The sequence below is a fragment of the Monopterus albus genome, unplaced genomic scaffold (genome assembly GCF_001952655.1).
Source record: "Monopterus albus unplaced genomic scaffold, M_albus_1.0 scaffold134.1, whole genome shotgun sequence".
Lineage (NCBI taxonomy): Eukaryota > Metazoa > Chordata > Actinopteri > Synbranchiformes > Synbranchidae > Monopterus > Monopterus albus.
In genome coordinates, this window is record NW_018128014.1 from 283,077 (window position 1) to 294,543 (window position 11,467).

Sequence of the window (11,467 nt, forward strand, 5' to 3'; positions counted from 1 at the left end):
CAAAATCATCACAATTAAAAGACCCAACGGCTTAAACTACTTCAGTCTGTGTGTACTGAATTTATATAATACACGAGTTTCACTATTTGAGTTGAATTACTGAAATAAATGGACTTTTCCACGTTATTCTAATTTATTGAGATGCACCTTGCATGATAAAATGTTAACCTTTTCTCAGCCATACAAATGGAAAGAGTTTCTTATCATCTCAAACAGGAAATGTTTACATTTTTCACCACTTTACATAATCTTGAAAGAGAGAAAAAAAAATCTATATACAATCAGTACAACTGTTAACTGTCCAGACCCCAGCTGTGTGTCACTGTATCGCTGAAGCATGGGCTCACTCTGTTTGCCTTCAGCATGTATTTTCTCTCTGGTCTCTGTTTAGACACGTTTCGGTTAGCTCCTATAATGGAAAACCCCCTAAATACTGTGTCTAGTGTGTTGGACCTGACTGTGGCAGTGCGGTGGAGCTGGAGCATTTCTACTGAGCCCGTTGGTACCTTTAGCTTAAAAATAGGTGACTCAGTAGTTAAAATAACCCAGGCCTGATAACAGGCTTCCACTGTCACTCACATTGGCAGAAAGGTCTGTGTTCTCTGTGCCAGGCCATCCAATTTGTTTCCATTTACAGGTCAAAACTGTGGAAGTACCATGTCTAGTTTTTCAAAGTACTTTAGTTTTGCTTGGGTCTGTGGCAGGTTAACTACAAACCCTGTATGATTAGCATTAATATTTTTATCCCCATTATTAGTGTAACACTGAACATATGTATTTATCCTGGACAGTAAGTTCAATATATACAAGATTAACAGCAAGCACAGAAGGACACTTAAATCAAGACAACGCAGCGCTGGCACATTGTTTCACAGCATCACTCTTTCAAAGCTTCGCGCTCAGGCTGCCTATGAACATGAACACAACAGAAAGTGGCCCTCCCAGCCGAGAAATTCAGGATGTAAGACCGCCAATCAAGAACCACATCTTGATGTGCTAATTCATTTGTCTTTCTTTCTCCTGACTGCAAAGGTGTAAATGTTTACAGCTTGATGCAAAGTGGTTAAAGTGTTACATAGTTTTATCCACAAAAAAAAAGCAAACAAACAAAAAAAACACGTTAGTATCTTACAAATATTTAAAAAAGTAAACCTTTATCTATAGGCATTTTAAAATATGTTCCATCAAAAATAGTCTCACCAATTTCAACAGTAGAAAAGAAATGTTATAGAGGTGAGTTTAGGTTTGAAGCTAAGAGTTTACAGTAGAAAGGTGTCATGACAGACTGACTTTATAGGTTCAACTCCTCCTTTTTTACCTGGCGGAACACAGACATGATTTTATCTCCACCTTGATTACTGTTTAAAACCATGCAGTAACTCTAAAGTAACAACTCCATAATTTAGCAAAAGAATTCTCTTGATAAAAGTCGACAAATCCTTTTCAGTCCCTACGTGTATAATAGTGTTACATAGCGTTGTCCTGTGAAAGCTTGTCACCTTTGGCAAACTTGGTTAGCTGGATTTCAGTCACACTGAGGGCTCAGAGCATGAATGTGGCGGCCCCGTGGTCTGGCGAACTTCGAGTTCAGTCCCACATGTCACGTCTTTCACTCAGCACAATGCCCCCCATCGTCCTCTCTCTTCTCAGATCACAAATGATGACTTGTGTCGGAAATCCCCCTGCATGGAACACATAACCATCAGCAGCAATGTTTAAGAAAGAGAATCCGAGTTCAGTTTTACTGCTACACAAGATGGGAATTAGGACTAGAACAGTTTAAGCACACAAGTAGGTGATGAGCCACACTTGGTGTCTATACATGCAGAGCCAGGGCAGTCCCAGAAACCTCATGAGGCAAAGAGCCTCGGTATAAGTGGCTGGGACAGATTATCACAATCAACAGGCCCATATTATACGTGTCCAAATATTAATACAAAAGAACAGAACCAAAACAAAAGGCACATATTACAACTGGCACAGGGCTTGGACATATCAAATGAAACAAACTTTAAACAGCACAAGACACAAGGTGCTATGTAAAAACTGAAGCATGACACCGGATAAAAACTTAGAAGTTATGTTTATATAGGGGTTCAGACAACAACAGTGGCTGCTGTTGCTTCCAAACACCATGATAATAGCAACTACATGTTTGGTCAGTTCATAACCATATATATGTTCTTAGAACATTGACATTACAACATTAAGAAGTATTGATTTTTTGGACATTATTGATTTTTTATTTCTTGTGATGGATATTAGACTTCTTAACAATTCCTTAAAGCAGATACATTTGATCCAGAATCTCACTCACAACTGTAACAGCCAGTGGTGGAATGGCCTTTGAGCATGACTCCATTCCCCAGGCAGATTAGCTGGTTGCCAATGCACTCAGCTAATGGAGATCCTTTTAAATAAACAAATAAATGTACAAATTCTTTGACCCATCCAGATTTACACACCTCGTCCTCCGTCCTGACGTAGTCTACTCCATCTCCCTTAGCTGGAACTTTGTAACTAAAGCACACAAAGCACATAATGGTTTTATGTGGTGCAGGTTAAAGAGGAATACATGTGTTTGATCATGATTTAGGAGGATGTCCTGACATCTTACTTGTTCCCTGTTTGTGTTTGACTGGAGAAGTAGCCTCGCTTGTATGCGCAGCAAATCCCCACTGATATACATAAGAGCACTACGACCACCACCAGCACTCCCAGTATTATCCCCACCACATCAATGTCATCTGTGGGGTTCAGGCCAGAAGGGAGATATTAGACACTTTCACACACACATGGTGTCAAATCAGCCCTGCCTACCTGGTTCGTCATCACACAGAACATTCATTTTACAGTATCTGTGACACACTTACACACTTCCATCTTCTGGGGCGGACATTCAGCGTATCCTGCATCATTTCTTGCCCGGCAAAAATACTCGCCTGCATCTTCTTTTCTGACAGCAATAAACTTCTGCATGGGAGAAACACAAAGTGGCTAATTAAACTACTTAACTCCGATGCAACTCCATAGCTGAAAAACCAATACTGTCAATGTTGTTTACTCAGTAGTTGTTTATAAAGCTTTTTAGAACAGATTCATGGCAAAATCTATGACGATTTTTAAAATAAATAAGGGCAGAATAAAGTCACAGAGGATCAATATTGGTGCAGTCAACAAGGAAGGAAACAACAGCACTGACAGCTGCTTTGAGTCAAGGACTGACATCCGTGCCACATTTTGGATAACAGACCTTATCATTGGACTCAAACTGTGGAAAGTGAACAGAAATGAACTTAATGCTGTTTGTTCCCGATAAACTGAGCTGTCAAAGGTGTTCATTCCTCATATCTGACTGAATCCTTTTGGATCCAGTGCAGAAAGACAAGTACAAACATAACTTTACAAAAAAATGAAGCTCGACTGCAGTGCTGTCAGACTTTAAGGCAACATACCAGACGAGCTTGCGGTCCTATATTCCACTGGCATTTGAAACACTACAGTCTGCTGCTCTGTGCAATTACATCCAAACTCGCTGCACTCACTATTATGTGGTAACACAGGTGAATGGAAAACATTAAGTCTGATGTAGGGTTTAAACAGGATTTCTAAAATAATAAAAATTACTGTTGGCGTTTTCCTTCTGGTACCTTTCTACTGTAGCTTTCCCTTTTCTTTTCTTTCCACCTTCTTTTTTATGTGTAAATACAATCATGTATAAAAAAGTGTTATTTTCCTTTGAAATCTGTTTTCTGTTAAAGCCAAACTTTATACAAACATACAAAAATAACACTGTTAGAATATATTTATTGATTATGAAAAAACCTTCAATACATTTTCTTCAATTGTCCAAAATAATGAAACTGAAACTAATGTAACCTAATTTCATACATAATAATACTAACTCAGTTTGTGGACTTTCCTCACTATGGGAGTAGTAAGGGACCAGTGATAACGGTGTTGTCTATCAACAGTCTGAAAATGAGCCCAAGTGAGATAAGTCCAGCAGAAAAACAGGCCTCATTAGTTAACAGCTAGGACTTGCAACACTTGCACTAGAGTTTCACATAAAGACACACGCTGTGGTTTGCTGTGATTTGTCACATGTTAGAGGCCAGTGTGAAGCCTGACAGGACAGAGTTCCGGCGGAGCCACTGAAAAGATCGAGCTGTGCTGGAAAGCAAGCAAGAAATGAGGAATGTGCAAACGAGAACAGCAGATTCCCCACGTGGCTCGAGCCCTCTCGCACCATCAACTGTCTCCTCAAAATATCTATCCCCACCCCCGGGCGCCAGGCCACCGTCCCCGCTGCCCTGACCTTCCTGTTCATGCATGTCCTTGTCCAAAGACACGCACACACATACGAACCAGAGCTCCTGTTTCTGGACTGAGGGTATATGAGGAGTTGATGAACTTGAGGCTGGTCTTTGGGTCGTTGGGAATCCCCTCCCTGTTCTTGAACCACTGGTACTGAGATTTGGGGAAGCCCTCGTCCTCCACGCAGCTCAGCTCAGCTGACTTCCCAAAAGGCACAGATTTGGGGACACTGCATTTCGGCACCACTGGCTTTACTGTAGTGACACAAAACATGATCATTTTCACTATAGTGAATCTTCAAGCGGAGCATCACAGCTATTCTGCTGTTGCTAGGCCTATGACTGACTCTGATGCTTTAAAAAAACAATGTCAGCCTGAACCCGTACGGTTCACTGGACCGACAGCATTGACAGGACCAGACAAGTACATGATTTTTAGGCCTGTGCCAAAAACACCACCAAAACATGCAGTGCTCGCTTTCTTTAGAACTGCAATTCAGAGCAGATGCAGTTTCAGAGGTTTCCTGTTATAGCCCAGAACGCGCCTATGCAGCTGGGCAGGTCTGGTCATAACGCATCCTCCTATGTATGCCAAAGGGCTGGTGTGGCCTACAACACGGTTTCATCTTACAGTGTCTAAAATGTGAATCACAAAGCAAGAGCTCTCTGCTAAGGGCATGATAATGTCATTTCTTTGACTCTAAATACAATATAGGCCTTAAATGCACACAAATATTAATCAGTACCTCTCACAACAAGGTCAATCACAATTTCATCAAATGACTTCTGGTCTTCAACGGCCGTAACTTCACAACGATATTTGGCTGTGTCCGATCGTGTGGCGTTAGTTATCAGTAACGTGGCAGGTTCCCTGATCTCCGCTCTGCTCTCCAGGTCCCCTGTCGAAAGGAAACCATGTTCAACAATACATGTAGAAGCTGTAAAAATTACAAGATACTGATATTTGACTTGCCTGTGCATTGTTATACATTACCTGAGATCTTCTTGTCAAAAAACACATAACTGGGCCCTTCATTTGTTATCTTCTTCCATTCAATTCTGGGATTTCTTGTAGTAATGGACTGAATCACACACGATAACTCAACTCCTGCAGGATAGAAGAAAATGCAGTGATAACACAGATAGGAATTCAAGCTTGATGTGTAAAAGACACACTGGTTTTGCATTTTTAAGGCTGTATTTGCTCCTTATCTCTTACTGCCAAACTCATCGGTCCATGGTGAGTGGTTATCTGTTCTCAGTACCACTGCTAACACGCTGAGGTAGCCTGCAAAACAAAAGAGAAGCAGAACAACTTCAAATCATGACTTTTCATGATACGGTGAGGATCTAATGCGTCATTATGCACAATAGAAGCTGATGACCACTGATGTGTTTTGCTTAAAATAAGCACAGCACATTCTTCTCAGAAATGCCTCTACCCCAGTTGCTGAGCTGACATGTCACAAACATATTTAAAGTGAACATAAATATCAATCCCACACCAGTGTGATGATCTTAACATCCTCATCTTGTGCTGTTAGGATCCATTTTTAATGTGTTGGTCAAACTGTTTCTCTGTGCAGTGGATAATTGTGCAGGGAGGCATGTGCGCTTTTCAGGGAAAACTCATCATGCCAGTAGCTGAACTGCCTACCGAGCACTCCCACTTCTCTCTCTCTGTGGGCCTGATGCTGTAGCCCATGTGGGACTAATGGTGCAAAGGCACCCTGGAAAGATCTATGTTGGTATGTGGGAGAGGGACAGGGCCTTGGGAGGGGGCACTGCTGAATCATCATGACAGCCTATGGTCCATAAACAAATCCACATGAATGTTAACTGAGGCACACACTCATGAACAGACAGAAAACGATGGCCCAACTCCCAGTGTCAGGGGCACTTGTGCAGATTGTACTACCACTGAAGACCTATGGAATGCTTCATCTCCATTTGTGCAGCCTCCCCTGCTGCCAACTCTTCCAACTAATTGAGCCTTAAAAAAGAAACAGGTAATTAATACTATTCATAGCTATGGTCCTGGATTTTTTTTTAACCGAACATACACATCAACAAGAAGCTGCAACACGATTAGAAAGAGACTCAAAATGAGTCAATGAATCAAAATAACCATAAACATAAAATGACATAAAATACAAAGGGATGCAAAACACATTCTTATTCCTTTTACAAACACGCCTCCCTACTTTGTCTGCCAACAATCCCTAAAGCTGTCCCTGAATGGTGTAGATTGTGCACACAGTATGTAGGTGCAGTCTACTTATTAGTGGTGGAAGTCGTGTTGGGCCTTTGCTTCAAAGGAAACAACTTGGAGATAACCTGACCTCCACCAACTGTCATCTAGACACACAGCAGTGTCTCGGGTCACCTGCTACACCACACAGGGTAAGCTGATTAGCCCACGGTCTTCCTGGAGATCATGACAAGACAACAGCTTGTCTATAGCTGTCGCTGACAACACTGCATGGAGGTCAAAACATTTGACAACACAGGATCTACCCTTAAGAAGCTCCTTGGAAAGTTTCATGTTTACACTGACTTTGTGAGCTTCAAGCTCATTTCATGACTGTTTATGATTAATCTGGTTTTGCCAGAGGTTTGGACATAGTACAGTCATTTATATAGCCAGGCTTTGCTCATATGCTCATTGTGTTCAATTTTACAGGAAAGCAGAGACAAATTTGTTTTCTGAAAACACCAAGCATGTTGGTGACAAATAACAGGATTAAGAAAGCTCTTCCATTAGAAAGCATTGGTCTGAGCAGCCTTAAATCCAAATGAAAGAGACTCTCCAGGACCAGCTCCAGGATGCTGCTCTGTTGCTGACCCTAAACTCCCAGGGGCCAAAAAATAAAATAGAACAAGTATTGTAGTATCACATTTGAAGCTAAATGCAGGGAAATACAGCTTGACAGTTAGAGCCTAGGAGAAGAATGAACTGTTACTTTCAGGAAATGTTTGATTTAGCTTTACACCTCCAGATGTAATTGACTGGGTACTGTGATACAGCAACAAAGGCAACAAAGTTTGGTCCCGTCTGGATAAAGTTTAGTTTTACAGCAAAATAAATAAAAGAATAAAAAGCCTTTTCAAACTGAGAACTTTCACAAAACACCACCAGTCCGCTGTGTGTTTTGGAGCACTCCTTGCACCGTAGCTACATTCATGTGCAAATCTCTTTTGATGAAAACTGACTGAAGGGTAATCATTTGTTTAAACTGGAAGGGAAGAATATGACTGAATCCATGTTTACACAGTTGCCTGCTCTCCAAAAAAATCTGGCCAATTACATTCAATTCATATATGTTAGAAGGGATATACAATTTTTAAGAAGGCTTCTGACAAAAGCTTGTGTATGTGAGGCATGTCAGTGCTTACTTCTGCTTTAGGTTTCAAATGCACTGCATACTGTGTAACCTCTCACTAAACTTAACTAGGCCAAGTATGCCAAGAGTCCAAAATATCCAAATATGCTGCGTTGAAATCAATCCTTAAGTTGACAACAAATTATGCCAGCTGATTAATTTTGTATTATGACTTTCCATCCAACACAGTTTTATGTAGTAGGGTTTACCCAACCTGTTTATCTTGGGAATGTAGATTGGACAAATCAAGATGTGAAATTGTTACCCAGGCTCTGAAAATACTGTACCTGGCAGATTAATCAGTTAATGACAATAACTGCTAGCTGCAGGGCCGGTAATTGGCATGAGTGCTAAATTCTGAATCATTACTGTCACAGAGAGTGGGTGAACAAATGAAGTGACAGTGTGCAGTAAATCTTGAAACATGTAAGTCCTTCAAACCAATGAACTTTCGTTATGCTCAGGACCATTTTCCTATTGTTATGGGAACCTGAAATATAAATACTGGAGCTGAAAACAAACACATAAACATACAGTAAAGGTGCAGCTTTGGATTTCGGTGACTCCCTTGCTTCATCCTTCCTTCTTCCAAGTGGGAAACAGCCAGAAACAGCTGGACCATCTAGTAGAGTATCAGGAAGTGCTGACTGTGTGTTATGAGAAAGGTGTTTCCCATCTCTCCTCCAGTTTGTCTGACACATCCTTTACTGATCATGTCCTGCCCATCCTGTCTGTCTTCTTGTCTCCTTGAATGGTCTCTAAGGTCTTGCCCTCACCTCCTGTACCAATGGAACAGCACCTGACCAACTCTGCAAGATGTGATGTAGACTATTAGCTTTTAAACTAAGCAGGTGCTCAGTGACCTACATATGCCATGAGTGTTTCCCATCTGTTTTTCCTTCTTGGTTGGACGCAGCCATGTGAGATCTGGTGATCTGCAAATCTGCATAAAAATTGTTTTTTAATCTTCCTTACCATCTCCATGATGGGCACAGAGTTTCCTCTGTAATCTTAATGTAATGCCCCCATACCCCCCTGGTTTTACAGCAAACAATAATGCAGTAGACACAGAAGGGCTGAGTACTTCTTGATGCCTGTACTGTGTAATGAATACCTTCTTTTTTCTGTTGCCCCCCCAGGAAACTGCTGCTCAGTGAATCCAGAGAGGTGAGGCTGCCATCATAAATAGAAAGGTTCAATTAAGCAACAGTGATATTCCCTGTGGAGCGTCTCTGTCTATTCCCACACCCGTCTGTAAGCTCACACATCAAAGTACACACACCTAGTTTCATCAGCCAGTTGCTGTTTGAGAACTCTGCACAAATCTGACTGCTGCTTAAATTGCACATCTCATCTGAGTATGGACATGTGTGTGTAAATAAGATGTTGACATGGACAACCATGAGGCTGTATTTTATTCATTATTCTAGATTCCACAAGGAAGAGTGTTATCTGTCCAGTGAGGTCAGATTGAGCAACTGATGTTCTTCCTTGTCTGACAGAAATAACCAGTGTCTCAATAAAACACTGCTGCTCCTTGACCAGACATATCAGCCATTTGTCCAAGACTGTCTCCTCCAAATGATTTTTAAACAGTTTATATACTGTATGTGTCACACAAAAAGCAGAAGGCGAGGTAGGAGCATGTGCATCCTGTAGGCCAGGCACATTCGCTGCATGTAGCTAATATTACATGAACAACATGGCCTAGATACCCCTGATGTGAGCTCAGCACAGTGTTTCCAGTTTAAACATAAACAAGCGATGAGGCTGGTGAGGAGTGAAAGCACGCTCCATTATTGTGGCAGAGGAATGAAAAATGTAAATGTTTAGTGCGACTCAACTGGGAACCCTAGTTCATCGTTCTCCTGGTGTTACACAGTGTATAATAAACACTTCACCCTGCGCCGCTTGTTCTCTCCAAAACCTCTGGATAAAGAAACTTGACTACAAGCTAAAAAAAGACTAAAATGAGAAACATGTTAATCATCACATCAAACAAAAATCCAAGTTAACAAGAAAGCAGAAGCTGGCAAACAAACAGGTGATTAACAATGTAAACCTGTGAAGTTTAATAATCAAATGAAGTAGGGTCACACAACCTGTGAACCTCTAAACATTTACAATACAGGTCTGTATACTGTATACTTTGAAATGGTAAAAAGAGTAAAACAAATACATTTTTTCTCATCAACATAATAATATTGCATGTCCTCCCTGAGCAGCGTTTGTATCCTTTCAGGAGTAACTTTAGCCCAGTCTTCATGGCATACTTGTTCCAACTATTGGTTGTCTGCTATGTACAGCCCTCTTTTGTTACTCATTTCCTCATTTTTCAAAATAAACTGCATGACCAGCTCTTTCTAATGATGCAAGTACTGTGCAACAAACATTTGTGAGGTAGCCTAATCAGGTTTTGAAATGACTAAACTTAGACAAGTGACAGGCTATCATATCAAACTTTTTAATTTTTAAATTACATACTGATAGTCACTCCAACCGACTGTAAATGTGGTCATATTTATATAACACCCACCACCACCACCACCTTCACTGTGCCACTGCTGAAAAAAGATCCTAGCAGAAACACTGAAAGCTGTCAAATCATGCGAAATACACCCCTTTTATATCATCAAATAGCTTATTAAAAGCAAACTTACCGGAAAAGTGACCATTTGTATACAGATCGGTGTGATAATATCTACCAAAAACCACAAAAATCACCTCAGGGGAAAAGTGTGTCTGATCTGTACTTAGAGTTTTTTGTTTGGCCATTTTGCCAATATGGTGGGGCCACCGGTGGATGTCAGGCAAGCTGACATGAGCATGCAGCTGCCTGGAGATTATGACCATTCAGTGAAATCCGTGAACTTTCATGTAATACTTAATTTTGTTAGAAAAAAAGCCGCACCAGCAAGATGTAAATGAAGGTTGGTTCACAGATGTCACAGTGCTACAGAGGACATGTAACATGGACTTAGAGTCTCTCTTTATCAACAGCAAACCTTTTTATTCTCCCTGAGAATTAAATTCTTTCATTCTGATTGGAGTGTGCATAAGACCACAGGCCCACGCTAGCACACTACCTACAGACAGAAACTTAAAGCTGCAAAGCCTGTGGTCAAAACAGTGAAGAGCTGGACTGAGGAGGCTAAGTCAGAGCTACAGGCCTGCTTTGACTGCACAGACTGGAGTGTATTTGAGACTGCAGCTACAGACCTGGACAAACTCACTGACACTGTGACATCTTATATCAGCTTCTGTGAGGATGTGTGTGTGCCCAAAAAGACCTTCTGCACATACAACAACAACAAGCCCTGGTTTACAGCAAGACTCAAGCAGCTTCATCATGCCATCTAAGAGGCAAGGAACACAATGACAAGGGAGATCAGAGCAGCAAAGAGGAGCTACTCTGAAAAGCTGAAAGCTCAGGTTTTAGCTTACAACCCCTCGTCTGTGTGGGGGAGCCTGAAAACCATCTCTGGCTATAGAAAACCATCCTCCCCGCTGTGGAGGACCGTCAACTAGCTGATGACCTGAATGTGTTCTACTGCAGGTTTGACAATCAAAAGCAGGTGATGCTGGGGAAAACCACATACAGCACCCGGACAATCAGCACAGGCATCCCGCAGGGATGTATTGCTCTCCCCTCTGCTGTTTTCACACTACACCAATGACTGCATCTCGAAGGACCCCTCTGTCAAGCTCCTAAAGTTTGCTGATGACACAACGGTCATTGGTCTCATCCGAGACAGTGACGAGTCAGCC

The 11,467-nt window shown here is 41.4% G+C and overlaps 1 protein-coding gene across 1 annotated transcript in view; it reads right to left on the bottom strand.

The window, feature by feature from the left end:
- Positions 1-108: 108 nt before the first annotated feature.
- Positions 109-11,467, bottom strand: part of jam3b (junctional adhesion molecule 3b) — a 33,460-nt gene continuing 22,101 nt past the window's right edge. The window contains exons 2-9 of the mRNA XM_020613542.1: positions 5,536-5,604; positions 5,311-5,424; positions 5,063-5,215; positions 4,369-4,571; positions 2,874-2,973; positions 2,618-2,747; positions 2,466-2,520; positions 109-1,682 (exon numbers count right to left, since the gene is read on the bottom strand). Of these exons, the coding sequence (XP_020469198.1) occupies positions 1,647-1,682; positions 2,466-2,520; positions 2,618-2,747; positions 2,874-2,973; positions 4,369-4,571; positions 5,063-5,215; positions 5,311-5,424; positions 5,536-5,604 (860 nt within the window). The 3' untranslated portion in view covers positions 109-1,646. The remainder of the gene's footprint in view (positions 1,683-2,465; positions 2,521-2,617; positions 2,748-2,873; positions 2,974-4,368; positions 4,572-5,062; positions 5,216-5,310; positions 5,425-5,535; positions 5,605-11,467) is intronic.